The sequence below is a fragment of the Pristiophorus japonicus genome, chromosome 12, assembly GCF_044704955.1.
Source record: "Pristiophorus japonicus isolate sPriJap1 chromosome 12, sPriJap1.hap1, whole genome shotgun sequence".
NCBI lineage: Eukaryota > Metazoa > Chordata > Chondrichthyes > Pristiophoridae > Pristiophorus > Pristiophorus japonicus.
This window is the reverse complement of record NC_091988.1, coordinates 59,229,664-59,244,725: the sequence shown is the minus strand read 5'-3', so window position 1 is coordinate 59,244,725 and position 15,062 is coordinate 59,229,664. Positions and strand designations below refer to the sequence as shown.

The following is a 15,062-nucleotide window of genomic DNA, read 5'->3' as shown; positions in this document are numbered from 1 at the left end:
AATACCTTTCATTCCCAAAAATGTATTGACCTCTGTCTTGAATATACTCAACGACTGAGCATCCACAGCTCTCTGGGGTAGAAAATTCCAAAGATTCACAACCTTTTGAGTGAAGATATTTCTCCTCATCTCAGTCCTAAATGGATTGACCCTTTATTCTGAGACTGTGATCCTGTGTTCGAGATACTCCAGCCAAGGGAAACATTTTCTCAGCATTAACCCTGTCAAGCCCCTTAAAAATGTTCTATGTTTCAATTAGATCACCTCTCATTCTTCTAAACTACATAGGATATATGGCACAGAACCATGCTATTTGGCCCTACCAGTCCATGCCGGAATATAGGGAATTATAGGCCTAGTCTACTCAAGCTCTCCTCATAGGGCAATCCCCCCATCCCAGGAACTACTCTAGTAAAGCTCTGTTGCACTTCCTCTAAGGCAAGTATGTCTTTCTTTAGGTAAGGAGACTGGGAAAACAGATTAAAGTGCAAAACGGTTGATGAGCAGTGGCAGACATTTAAGGAGCTATTTCATAACTGTCAACAAAAATATATTCCAATCAGAAGGAAAGACATTAAGAGAAGGGAGAACCATCCTTGGCAAACTAAGGAAATAAAGGATGGTATCAAATTGAAAACAATGGCATACAAAGTGGCCAAGATTAGTGGGAGGCCAGAGGATTGGGAAACTTTTAAAAACGAGCAAAGAACGACTAAAAAAATAATAAAGAGAGGGAAGATAGATTATGAAAGTAAACTAGCAAGAAACATAAAAAAAGATAGTAAGAGTTTCTGCAGGTATATAAAAAGGAAGAGAGTGGCTAAAGTAAACGTTGGTCCCTTAGAGGATGAGGCTGTGGAATTAATAATGGAGAACAGGGAAATGGCAGAGACGTTGAACAAATATTTTGTATCGGTCTTCACAGTAGAAGACACTGAAAACCAATAATGGATAATCAAGTGGCTATAGGGAGGGAGGAACTTAAAACAATCACTGTCACTAAAGAAGAAGTATTCAGTAAAATAATAGGGCTAAAGGTGGAAAAGTCTCCTGGATCTGATGGCTTACATCCTAGGGTCTTAAAAGAAGTGGCTGCAGAGATAGTGGATGCATTGGTTGTAACCTACCAAAATTCCGTGCATTCTGCGGATTGGAAAACCATAAATGTAATGCCCCTATTTAAAAAAGGAGGCAGACAGAAAGTAATAAACTATAGATCAGTTAACCCAACATCTGTCGTTGGGAAAATGCTGAAGTCCATTATTAAGGAAGCAGTAGCAGGACATTTGGAAAAGCATAATTTAGTCAAGCAGAGACAGCACGGTTTTATGAAAGAGAAATCATGTTTGACAAATTTGTTGGAGTTCTTTGAGGATGTAACGAGTAGGGTGGATAAGGGGGAACCAGTGGATATGGTGTATTTGGATTTCATAAAAGGTGCACAAGATAAAAGTTCACGGGTTTGGGAGTAATATATTAGTATTGATAGAGGATTAACTATCTAACAGAAAACAGAGAATCGGGATAAATGGGTCATGTTCTGGTTGGCAAACAGTAACTAGTGGGGTGCCACAGGGATCGATGCTGGGGCCTCAACTATTTACAATCTATGTTAATGACTTGGATGAAGGGACGGACTGTAATGTAGCCAAGTTTGCTGATGATAACAAATGGGTGCGAAAGCAAGTTGTGAGGTGGACACAAAAAATCTGCAAAGGGATATGGGGCTAGAACCTCCAGTTTGTTTGCAAGCTTAACGTCCACTTAATGCCCATTTTACTGCTGAAAATACGTAAAGCGCCCAGATATTGCCCATTTACCCATTTTTCGGAAACTTATCACCGAGCGTTACTTTCCCCATGTGCTTAACGCCAGGAAAAAATAATACCGCCCGCCCACTTTCTTTGGGAGGAATCATCAGAATGGACGAAATCTACGCCCATAATATCGTCCAGCGTTAATTTCCACACTGATTTAACGCCGAGATTCAGTAATACCGTCCGCCCACTTTTTTTTGTCGTCAAGAGCATATTTACCGAAACTAGCGGCCATGCAATCTCCCAGCATCACTTTCACCACCTCGCACACATATCACCCACAGTATCGCTCGCCCCAAAAAATGCCCATAAAAAGTGGAACTAATCAGAACTAATCACAGCGTTATGGACATCATGTTCTATATCACATGTCGCATCCTTTAAAAGGCTGCTGTGCTTCAACCTTGGGGGAGCTCAGAAGTACTCTGGAGATCGTTGGAGTTGATGTGATCATCTGTACAAACATCTTGACCATACTGTAACCAATTGGAATTGAATAGGTGTCTTCATCGGGACATTCATTGTTTGTGACCAATTGGTGGAAAACAGAGAGATACTTCCATGGGTCCTGTCCTTTCTCACCCTCTCTCGATGAACAATTACATGCAGCAGACTCGAGATCACCGAAGGTACGCTCCACAGCATTATGTGCTCAATGTAAGATGTGCCAGACTGATGAGGAGGACCAGATGTTACACCCCCCACAAGTACAGGGAGAAGCAGTCTTACCTCAACTTGCCTGACACCACCTGCCTTCGGAGACTGCGCTTCCACAAAGAGGTTATCACTGAGGTACGCCTGCTCATAAAGGGAGATCTGCAGCCTGCCAGTACCATCAGTACTACACTGTCTGTTGAGATCAAAGTCACCGCGGCACTGTCGTTCTATGCCTCGGTTTCTTTTCAGGCCATAGCTGGCAACATTTGTTGACTTTCTCAGCATGCCACACATGGCTGCATTAGACAGGTCACCAAAGCCCTGTACGCACACAGGATGGACTTTATCAGATTCCCTATGACCAGGGAGGCACAGATTGAGAGGGCTCTAGGATTCTCCAGAATTGCAAACTTCCCCAAGGTGCAGGGAGAAAAAGACTGTACGCACATAGCGATGCGAGCACCTTTTCAGGATGCAGAGGTTTTCAGGAACTGCAAGGGATTCCACTCCCTGAATGTCCAACTGGTTGTTGACCACCAGCAAATTATACTGGTAGTGAATGCTCAATTTCCGGGCAACATCCATGATGCTCACATCCTGCGTAAGAGCACTGTATCTGACTTGTTTAACAATCAGCCACAAGGTCAATGCTGGATGCTTGGTGACAAAGGATATGGCCTTGCCACCTGGCTGATGACCCTCCTGTGTGACACCGAAGCCAAGAGCCGATACAATGAGAGCCACAGAGCCACTCGAAATATTGTGAGTAAACTATTGGAGTGCTTAAGCAGCGCTTTAGATACCTGGACCACTCAGGAGGCAACCTCCAATACCAACCTGAGCAGGTAGCTCAATTCGTGGTGGTGTGCTCCATGCTGCACAACTTGGCTATCAGGAGGGGACAAGAATTGCCTGATGAGTCTGACAGTCCACCTCATCAGAGAGGGGAAGAGGAGGACGAGGAGACGGATACTGACATCGGCCCAGACAATCAGGCTGATGCTGAAGCCATGCCTTCGCCCCCCTGTAGACCGTATGAAAGGGCCTGTGGTGGCATGATAGCTGCAAGAGCCTTACGTCAGGAGCTCATCAATGATTGCTTTACCTGAAAGAACGTTGGTGTTATTTACAAAGCTGACACACTGCTGGGTGTACAGGTGATACATCAATGGTGGGCATCACCTTGGTGACAGTTAAAGTTTAAGTTGATTAAAGTTAAGTCATTATACCCTTTGATGTTAAGGAATCACCAGCATGTAACAGTGCAGCTATCTGAGCCAATGCACAACAAGGTTTTGTTAAATAAAAAACATTTAAACCAAACATTTGTTTGAAATCATCAGTATTTCTGTAAAAACCAACCCTTCACCCCGTCCCCCCCACCCCACGCTTCTCCTTCCCACCTCTACCCCTTCCCCTCCTGACTCCAAGCCGCCTTATCGAGGAGGTTCTCAGGCAATGCTTCATTGCGGAGGGGGGGAGGAGGGTGATGATGTCCGAAACGCTGCTTGGACGGATACAGCAGAGGACGGTCCCGAGGTGGGATTGTGCTCCGAGCCAGAAGCAAGATGTTGCTGCTGGCTCTCATGTGTGGGTTGGCAATGGGGGTGCGGCAACTTGGGGTGCAGTGCCGCGCTCCGGGACCACTGGGAGCCCTCTGCCACCAGTGTTCCTGGCTACCAGCTCCAGGGCCTCCACCATCCCTTCCATGTTATATCTTAATTGTTGACAAAAACTCGGTGCCAACTATGTTCTTGGTGCTTAGTAGGCTTTTTGCTGCTGGTGAATCTCCCTCATGCCTTCCACAACAGCCAAACAAGCACACACCACAGTCACACACGCTTTCAATCCCTCTGAGTTCCCTCTCTCTCTCTGTCTCCTCTTCTGCGCATGTCATGATGACCCGTGACCTCTTGAACCGCAGGAATCGAGCGTTGCCATGCTGAGGACGGCGACACTTTACGGCAGAAGGTCAGCGAGATTTAACGCTACCGCCCATTTCATATCACTCATGGTAATGGCCATTTTTAAAAATGGAGACTAGGTGCTTTGAGAATGGGCGAGAAGCTGGCGATCTGAAAATCTTTTTTTACCGGCCACATCGGAAATAACGCCCGTTTTTGGGTGATAAGCACAAGTGGAAAATCTAGCCCATAGACAGGCTAAATGAGTGGGCAAGAATTTGGCAGATGGAGTATAATGTGGGAAATTGTGAGGTTATTCACTTTGGCAGAAAAAATAAAAAAAGCAAATTATTATTTAAATGGATAAAAATTACAAAATGCTGCAGTACAGAGGAACCTGGGAGTCCTTGTGCATGAAACACAAAAGGTTAGTATGCAATACAGCAAGTAATCAGGAAGGCAAATAGAATGTTGGCCTTTATTGCAAGGGGGATAGAGTATAAAAGCAGAGAAGTCCTGCTACAATTGTACAGGGTATTGGTGAAGTAACACCGAGAGTACTGCATACAGTTTTGGTCTCCTTATTTACGGAGGGATATACTTCCATTGGAGGCAATTCAGAAAAGGTTCACTCGGTTGATTCCTGAGGTGAAGGGGTTGACTTATGAAGATAGATTGAGCAGGTTGGGCCTGTACTCATTGGAGTTCAGAAGAATGAGAGGTGATCTTATTGAAACATATAAGATAATGAGGGGGCTCGACAAGGTAGATGCAGAGAGGATGTTTCCACTCATGGCGGAATCTAGAACTAGGGGGATTAGTTTTAGAATAAGGGGTCACCCATTTAAAACTGAGATGAGGAGGAATTTCTTCACTCAGAGGGTTATAAATCTTTGGAATTCTCTGTCCCAGGGAGCTGTGGAGGCTGGGTCACTGAATATATTTAAGGCAGAGATAGACAGATTTTTGAGGGTAAAAGGTTATGGGGAACGGGCAGGGAAGTGGAGTTGAGCCCATGATCAGATCAGCCATGATCTTATTGAATGGTGGAGCAGGCCGCTCCTGTTTATTATATTCTTAGAACTGTACACAATACTCCAGGTGTGGCTTCACCAATGCCCTGTATAATTGTCTTAAGCTGTTTTTACTCTTATACTCAAATTTCTTTGTAACAAAAGCTAAAAGACCTTTTGCTTTCCTAATTGCTTGCTGATGACTACACAAACTAATGAAACCAGTGTCCCACCAGCACACACTGCATCACTGAGCAAAATTTATGCTTTCGAAAGGGTAGAGACCTTAGATTTCAACAACGCAGCTGATATAACTGTGACACATCCGACTATCAATCATTAATTCGGTCAATGTCTCCAATTACATGCATGTAGGCCTTGCACATCAACTGTACATGGTTAGAAACATAGAAACATAGAAACATAGAAACATAGAAAATAGGTGCAGGATTAAGCCATCTGGCCATTCGAGCCTGCATCGCCATTCAGTGAGTTCATGGCTGAACATGCAACTTCAGTAACCCATTTCTGCTTTCTCGCCATACCCCTTGATCCCCCTAGTAATAAGGACTACATCTAACTCCTTTTTGAATATATTTAGTGAATTGGCTTCAACAACTTTCTGTGGTAGAGAATTCCACAGGTTCACCACTCTCTGGGTGAAGAAGTTTCTCCTCATCTCGGTCCTAAATGGCTTACCCCTTATCCTTAGACTGTGACCCCTGGTTCTGGACTTCCCTAACATTGGGAACATTCTTCCTGCATCTAACCTGTCTAAACCCATCAAAATTTTAAACGTTTCTATGTGATCCCCTCTCATTCTTCTGAACTCCAGTGAATACAAGCCCAGTTGATCCAGTCTTTCTTGATATGTCAGTCCCGCCATCCCAGGAATCAGTCTGGTGAACCTTCACTGCACTCCCTCAATAGCAAGAATGTCCTTCCTCAAGTTAGGAGACCAAAACTGTACACAATACTCTAGGTATGGCTTCACCAAGGCCCTGTACAACTGTAGTAACACCTCCCTGCCCCTGTACTCAAATCCCCTCGCTATGAAGGCCAACATGCCTTGTTAACCGCCTGCTGTACCTGCATGCCAACCTTCAATGACTGATGTACCTTGACATCCAGGTCTCGTTGCACCTCCCCTTTTCCTAATCTGTCACCGTTCAGATAATAGCTGGCTCTCTGTTTTTACCACAAAAGTGGATAACCTCACATTTATCCACATTATACTTCATCTGCCATGCATTTGCCCACTCACCTAACCTATCCAAGTCACTCTGCAGCCTCATAGCATCCTCCTCGCAGCGCACACTGCCACCCAACTTAGTGTTATCCGCAAATTTGGAGATACTACATTTAATCCCCTCGTCTAAATCATTAATGTACAATGTAAACAGCTGGGGCCCCAGCACAGAACCTTGCGCTACCCCACTAGTCACTGCCTGGCATTCTGAAAAGTACACATTTACTCCTACTCTTTGTTTCCTGTCTGCCAACCAGTTCTCAATCCACGTCAGCACACTACCCCCAATCCCATGTGCTTTAACTTTGCACATTAATCTCTTGTGTGGGACCTTGTCGAAAGCCTTCTGAAAGTCCAAATACACCACATCAACTGATTCTCCCTTGTCCACTCTACTTGAAACAGCCTCAAAAAATTCCAGAAGATTTGTCAAGCATGATTTCCCTTTCACAAATCCACCTCTTTCATGTCACCTCTTTCCAAATGCGCTGCTATGACATCCTTAATAATTGATTCCATCATTTTACCCACTACCGATGTCAGGTTGATCGGTCTATAATTCCCTGTTTTCTCTCTCCCTCCTTTTTTAAAAAGTGGGATTACATTGGCTACCCTCCACTCCATAGGAATTGATCCAGAGTCTATGGAATGTTGTGAAATCACTGTCAATGCATCCGCTATTTGCAAGGCCACCTCCTTAAATACTCTGGGATGCAGACCATCAGGCCCTGGGGATTTATCGGCCTTCAATCCCATCAATTTCCCCAACACAATTTCCCGACTAATAAGGATTTCCCTCAGTTCCTCCTTCTTACCCTCTGACCCCTTTTATATCTGGAAGGTTGTTTGTGTCCTCCTTAGTGAATACCGAACCAAAGTACTTGTTCAATTGGTATGCCATTTCTTTGTTCCCTATTATAACTTCCCCTGATTCTGACTGCATGCAACCATTGAAAAAATGGCAGGAAAGCTCCCACAATGGGCTAATTTGTGGAGACAGTGCCTGGTCTAGTACTGTGCCATACATACCAGAACATTGCAAGATTTATTCCAGACCTGTACTGAGTTCGCCAATCTCAGCCAAGGCAACACTTCAGGTGCTGCAATCGGTGATCAAACGGCGTTCGTGTCCCAGGTCTAGGGAGGGAATTTTTAAAAATAGGTAATTATAAGAAATAGGAGCAGGAGTAGACCATTTGGCCCTTCGAGCCTGCTCCGCCATTCAATAAGAACATGGCTGATCTTATCTTGGCCTTAACTCCACTTCCCTGCTCGCTCCCAATAACCCTTGACTCTCTTATCGTTCAAAAATCTGTCTATCTCTACCTTAAATATATTGAATGACCCAGCCTGCACAGCTCTCTGGGGCAGAGAATTCCAAAGATTCACGACCCTCTGAGAAAAGAAATTCCTTAACTCCATTTTAAATGGGCAACCCCCTTATTCTGAGACTATGCCCCTAGTTCTTGATTCTCCCACGAGGGGAAACATCCTCTCTGCATCTACCCTGTCAAGCCCCCCCATAATCTTATATGTTTCAATAAGATCACCTCTCAGTCTTCTAAACTCTAATGTGTACAGGCCCAACCTGCTCAATCTTCCTTCATACGACAACCCTTTCATCTCAGGAATCAACCTAGTGAACTTTCTCTGAACTGCCTCCAATGTAATTATATACCTCCTTACGCAGTACTCCAGATGTGGTCTCGCCAACACCCTGTACAGTTGTTGCAGGACTTCCCTACTTTTATACTCCATCCCCCTTGCAATAAAATAATTAGTTAGAGTTTCTCTTCCCCAATCTTTATCTAATAACCGCTGCTGGAAGGCACGTGTGTGTCAATATCAGGGGAGACGAGGACCTGACTTGACTTGAAATGCCAACACAGTCTAATCGTTTGTCAGCACTCTATCTAGACTCACACATAAAGAATGGGCAAATGGTTGACGTACTTTATGATTTTGCCCTCTTGAGCATCCCTGAATTTAATCGCCCAACCATTGGTGGCCGTGCCTTCAACTGCCTAGGCCCCAAGCTCTGGAACTCCCTCCTTAAACATCTCCACCTCCCTTTCCTCCTTTAAGACGCTCCTTAAAACCTGCCTCTTTGACCAAGCTTTTGGCCATCTGCCTTAATATCTCCTTATGAGGCTTGGTGTCAAATGTTTTTGTTTCATAATACATCTGTGAAGTGCCTTGGGACGTTTTACTATGTTAAAAGGCGCTACATAAATACAAGTTGTTGTTGTTTTACAATAAAACTGTTTTAATAATGTTACAGGGGAAGCTCCTGTGATGATATCAAGTGAGGTCACCGCTTTTCCAGCGTGGAATTTTTTATTCCTTCTTTCTTCCCCAACCGCTACCTCAGCCTTCACCAAACTATTAGCAAATGGCCTCTTCCCCTCCCCTCCCACATCCCACCTCCCTGTCCCTCATATTGACTGGGATACAGGCGATTGGCTGGCAACCCTGGAACTGTAGTCATGGATGAGTCAGCGCTGTTAGAAAAAGCAAAAAAGCAGCAGAGTTACCTTTACTTTTCTTCCTGTATATCACCATCACAACAATCAAAATGACTGCAGCCAGCAAAAACACAATGGTGCCAATAATAATTCCCACGATTGTATTGACACTTTCGTCGACATAGATGACATAGCCAATGAAGTACTCCACCTTGTTCACCCACAGCTAAGGGTACAAATGAGAAAAGAACAATAAGATCAGGTTGTCTTGACAGAAAATTATAAGGGCTAAATTTTCCACCCACTAGCTATGAGTAGTTGAAATTTCTGACCTGAAACGGCTGGAACAATCTGTCAGGCAAGGTAGCAACAATGAAAACATCAGGGTAGTTCAAATTTCTATGTTACATAGAATTACACAGACTTTACAACACACGAGTGTTTATGCTCCACACAAGCCCTTTTCATCGAACCCTGTCAGCATATTCCTTTCTCCCTCAGATGATTATCGAGCATCCCCTTAAATGCATATTTGCTATTCGCCTCAACTATATGTGGTAGCAAGTTTCACATTCTAACGACTCTCTTAGTTTGGTTGCTGGGGGGAGGGGGGGGTTTGGTATTAGAGATGTGAGTTCTAGTAACCTGAATGGCCTTGTTTCTCGGGATCTGGGCATCGTTGGCAAGTCTGGCATTTATTGCCCATCCCTAATTGCTCTTGAGAAGTTGGTGGTGAGCTGCCACCTTGAACCGCTGCAGTCCTTGTGGCCCTGTGGTACTCCCACAGTGCTGGCTTTGTCGTAACAGTTTGGTACAACTGAGGGGCTTGCTAGGCCATTTCAGAGGGCAGTTAAGAGTCAACCACATTGCCGTGGGTCTGGTGTCATTTATAGGCCAGACCGGGTAAAGGCGGCAGATTTCCTTCCCTAAATAGGTTTTTACAACAATCCTGTAGTTTCATGGTCACTATTACTGACACTAGCTTTTTAGTCCAGATTTAGTTAATTAACTGAATTTAAATTCCTCAGCTACCCTGGTAGAATTTGAACTCACATCTCTGTATCATTAATCCAGGCCTCTGGATTACTAGTCCAGTAACATAACCACTATGCCACCATACCCTCTGGTATTCTTAAATTGTAATCCATTCCCCAAACATAGAAATGAAAAGATTCAGTCTTCTTCTGGTAATTCAAAGTTGTTCTTTAATTTTGCACTAATTAAAGGTTTGATTGCCCAGTAATTTGAAATAATCGATGTTACTAACATAATGCTGAAATAAAATTGAACTATCAGATAACTTGAATAAAATGACTTTGAATTATGAGTACAATGTACCAATCAAGTTCAAGCTCCACCATTTTAGGAATGCTTTGTCAAGAGACATCTTGACCAAGGGAGCAGGCGAATCGCTTGTTTCCTGCTCCTGTAATGTATGTACATGTGAGGATGCTCATAGGTTTGTGGAGCTGTTGCATTGTGAGTGGCTTAGCCAGTCATGTGATGTTTACATGATTCAATAAAACCCCAGTCAGTTGGGTCTAGGTCATCCACGATGAGGTATGCAGTTGTGAGCCTAGTGGATGAACTGGTAATGTGTAGTGTGATTGTTAAACCTTTGTTAATAAACCAACTAGTTCTTAATAGCAATGTGTTGCTATGAATTCTTAAGCAAATTACCCAGGACGCAAATGCATTACACTTCCCACAATGCCACAGGACCAGCTGCCATGAAGTGCCTGGCATCAGCTTGCCCTCTGACCTTCCCTGTTTCACCTCTGGAGGAAGGGCACGGGGAAGGAACCCAACCTCTGCTTAGCTCCCCTCCTATAACAGCATGATGGGGGTCGTGTGGCCTTTTATGAACCCAAATCCTAAATGTGTCTATAAAGAAGATGCTTGAAATTTTGCTAGAAAACCGGGAGTTGAAAACATTCCCCGGTTAGAGAGTTACATTGTTCAATTTGCAAACCTTGACAGGAAGTCCTTCACTGGGAATTAGTTCAGTTTGGATCCGGCAGATAATTTCTTGTACCAGTACTTTTGCATCACAGATCTCATCTCCCACAACAAGAGTCACATTCAAGCAGTCCTTCAACTTGAGCAACATTACGTGCTGTCTCCATAGAAAAAAAAAGAAAATCATATTAAAAGGAAGTTGCCGAACAAACACAAACCGTTTGCCTCTCAATCTTCTCCCACACTGCCAGCAAAATGAAAATCCACTCTCGTTTTAAGTATAGGTTGACCCTCCCTTATCCGGCACCCTGGGGACCTGGCCTGTGCCCAATAAGGGATTTTGCCGGATGAGGGGAGGTCAACGGCCTGAGGTCGGGGGGGGGGGGGGGCGGGCTGCAAAGGAAGTGTCAGCGGGCCGAGTATTGGCACGGCCCCAAGGTCAGGGTGGAGGTCAGCCGCGTTCTGCGCATGCACCCCCGGCCCACCGGAATCATGCTGGACGAGGGGTGATGACAGATAAGGGAGTCCCGGATAAGGGAACTCCAACTTGTACAAAAAAACTTCTTTTCCCCGTCCTCAGCTCCATGCTTGAAATAGGCATTCTGGAAATGGAGTGACTGCTGCCAACGGCCGGAAGCGGCACAGAAGTGCACTGAACATTGATCTGGAACCGGAACAGAGCATTTTTGAAGCAGCCCGTTCTCTCCCGGCATTTTTCCTCACAGCCCGCTTCCTCCCGGCATTTAATTTTTTTTTTAACAAACCCGCTCCAGCAGAAAGTAAAGAGGTAGAGAGGTGTAGGCAGGAAATTCCAGAGCTTAGGGCCTAGGCAACAGAAGGCATGGTCGCCAATGGTTGAGCGATTATACTCAGGATGCTCAAGAAGGCAGAATTAGAGGAGCGCAGACATCTCAAGGGATTGTGGGGCTGGAGGAGGTTATAGAGATAGGGAGGGGTGGGGAGCATGAAGGGATTTGAAAACAAGGATGAGAATTTTGAAATCGAGGTGTTGCTTAACCGGGAGCCAATGTAGGTCAGTGAGCACAGGGTTGATGGGTGAGCAGGACTTGGTGCGAGTTAAGACATGGGCAGCCGAGTTTTGGATAGGGTAGAATGTGGGAGGCCAGCCAGGAGTGTGGTGGAATAGCCAAGTCTAGAGGTAACAAAGGCATGGATGTGGGTTTCAGCAGTGGATGAGCTGAGGCAAGGGCCGAGACGGGCAATGTTACGGAGATGGAAATAAGCGGTCTTAGTTATGCTCCGGATATGTAGTTGGAAGCTTATTTCAGGGTCAAATATAATACCAAGGCTGTGAACATTGTGGTTCAGCCTCTGACAGATGCTAGGGAGAGAGATGGAGTCAGTGGTTAGGGAACAGAATTTGTGGCGGAGACCGAAAACAATAGCTTCGGTCTTCCCAATATTTAATTGGAGAAAATTGCTGCTCATCCAGAACTGGATGTCGGACAAACAGTCTGACAATTTAATACAGCGAAGGGGTTGAGAGAAGTGGTAGTGAGGTAGAGCTGGGTGTCATCAACGTACATGTGGAAACTGACACTGTGTTTTCAGATAATGTCGCCAAGGGGCAGAATGTAGATGAGAAATAGGAAGGGGCCAAGGATAAATCCTTGGGGTACACCAGAGGTGACGATGTGGGAATAGGAAGAGACGCCATTGCAGGTGATTTTCTGGCTACGATTCGGTAAATACGAATGTAACCAGGCGACTGCAGTCCCACCCAGCTGGACAACGGTGGAGAGGCGTAGACCAAAGGCTGTGGACAAGGCAAGAAGGATGAAGAGGGATAGATAACCTTTGTCACAGTCACAAAGGATGTCATTTGTGACTTTGATGAGAGCCATTTCGGTACCGTGGCAGGCGCGGAAACAGAATTGGAGGGATTCAAACATGGAGTTGCGGGAAAGATGGGTACGGATTTGGGAGATGAAAACACGTTCAAGGACTTTGGAGAGGAAAGGGAGGCTGGAGATGGGCCGGTAGTTTGCAAGGACGGAGAGGTTGAGGATTGTTTTTTTGAGGACAGGGATGATGACGGCAGATTTGAGGGAGAGAGGGACAGTACATGAGGAGAGAGAACGTTAACAATGTCAGCTAACATGGGAGCCAGAAAAAGTTGTTGGGTGGTCAGCAGTACGGTGGGAATAGGGTTGAGGGAGCAAGAAGTTGGTCTCATGGACAAGATGAGTGCGGGGAGATCAGAGAGAAACTGGAGAATGATGTGAGGTCAGTGCTAGGGTGAGGAACCTGAGAGGAAGTTTGGCCCGATGGGCTGGGGAAATTGCCCCGCGGTAAATTGCCCTGCGGGAGCGTGGATCAGCCGCCGCTCGGTGCCCCCAACAGCTTTTCCCGGTGGGAAGCTTCTTGAGACTGGGCGGCGCGTCCACCCTTAAAGGGGAGGGTGCACTGCCGCGGCCGCCATTTTATTTTAATTATCGGATGACTGCCAGGTCGGCCCGATAATGATGGCCATGGGTTCGGCCGGGCCATCAACAAGCAGCCTGGTATCCCGAAACCATCACTGGTGGCCCAGTGTTTGTCACTAAAGTGGCTGCCGAGCTCACAGCGGCCCTCCCCTTTAACTGAAGGGGAGAGACGTTGTGACGCATCAGCGCGGTGCAGCACGTCCGTGTCACGCTGATGACTCGGAGTGACGGCCATTTTGACCCGACCACACTTCCGCCATGCTGATGACCCCACATCCAAAAAAATCCCAAAGAGCTGAATTTCCCCAGATTGTCACTTCAAAAATGGAAGACGCGCCCCGTTTGGGCGGAGGGCAGTTCGTCCCCTTTGTGACCCGCCTGTGGAACTCCAGCAATCTCACTGCTGAGCCATGTACTGGGCGATGCGTAAGCAAGCAGCCCAGTTAATCTCGCATTTGGTTTATACGCCATTATCTTTCCACGTAACGCTCCAAGTTGCATTACTTGATCACCCACTGACATTCACAGTCATAAGTTTCTTTTTAAGTAACACACCCAAGGGTACAGATTGCAATTTACATTTGTATGCTAACCAGACATAAATCATTTTCACATTTTCTCATGGGAGCTGAGGAACCAAAATCTTCAACTCACATGTAACTCAATCTCATCTTCACCCTTGGTTAGCTTGCATATTTGCTCATCATCTTCAAATGGAATAACCTCATAGTTCGGCTTATATTCCATCTCAAACGACTTGAGGTTCTGCACACCATCCATAATCACAGTCAGCATTCCTTCTGCTTCATCTTCCTGAATCGGAGGGGTCTGGCAGGTCATTGTCTCCGCAGAGTCTGGCGGATCACATGCCTGCCGGTAAGAGGAAGGGTATTCAGGATTGCACAAATATTAATAGTGTTATCTGATTCACATGGGAGTCTGGCAGAGAGCACAAAGATCCTGGGTGGGGGAAGTAAGGGAAAAGAAAAGGTGAGAGAGTACCTCCAATTCCGGGGCTGTGGATGGAACAGCAGGATGGCTTTTTCTCATTCCAAGCGTTATGTTCTTAGGAGAGAAAGAGAGAGAAAAAGAGAGAGAGAGAAAAAGAGAACGAGAGAGAGAAAGAGAGAGAGAGAGAAAAAGAGAATGAGAGACAGAGACAGAGTCAGAGACAGAGAGAGAAAAAGAGTGAAAGAGAGAGAGTGAGAGAATGAGGGGAAAAGAGAAAGATAAAAAGAAAGGGAGAACGAGAAAGAGCGAAGGAGAGTGAGAGTAAGAGAGAGTGAGCGAGAGAAAGAGAGAAATAAAGAGAAAGAGAGAGAGAAAGAGATAAAAAAAGGGATGGGAGAGACCTGTTTAGTTGACTTTAACGTATCCTATGCATTTTACAGCCAAGGAGACTATTTATGCCAAATTACAATGCTTTACAGCAACTTGAGCTGCACTTGGCTTGGTAGAAAGTCACAAGATTTGTCACAGGATATGATACTGAGCATCTTCTTTAACCATTCTCATTACTAAGTTTATTTCTCCCATGACTCAAAGCAGATT

At 45.3% G+C, this 15,062-nt stretch overlaps 1 protein-coding gene across 2 annotated transcripts in view; it reads right to left on the bottom strand.

Moving 5' to 3' along the window:
- Nucleotides 1-15,062, bottom strand: part of LOC139277284 (macrophage-stimulating protein receptor-like) — a 211,068-nt gene that overhangs the window by 31,070 nt on the left and 164,936 nt on the right. For both annotated transcript variants that reach the window (XM_070895548.1, XM_070895549.1), the window contains exons 11-13: nt 14,166-14,381; nt 11,078-11,221; nt 9,175-9,331 (exon numbers count right to left, since the gene is read on the bottom strand). In XM_070895548.1, the coding sequence (XP_070751649.1) occupies nt 9,175-9,331; nt 11,078-11,221; nt 14,166-14,381 (517 nt within the window). The remainder of the gene's footprint in view (nt 1-9,174; nt 9,332-11,077; nt 11,222-14,165; nt 14,382-15,062) is intronic.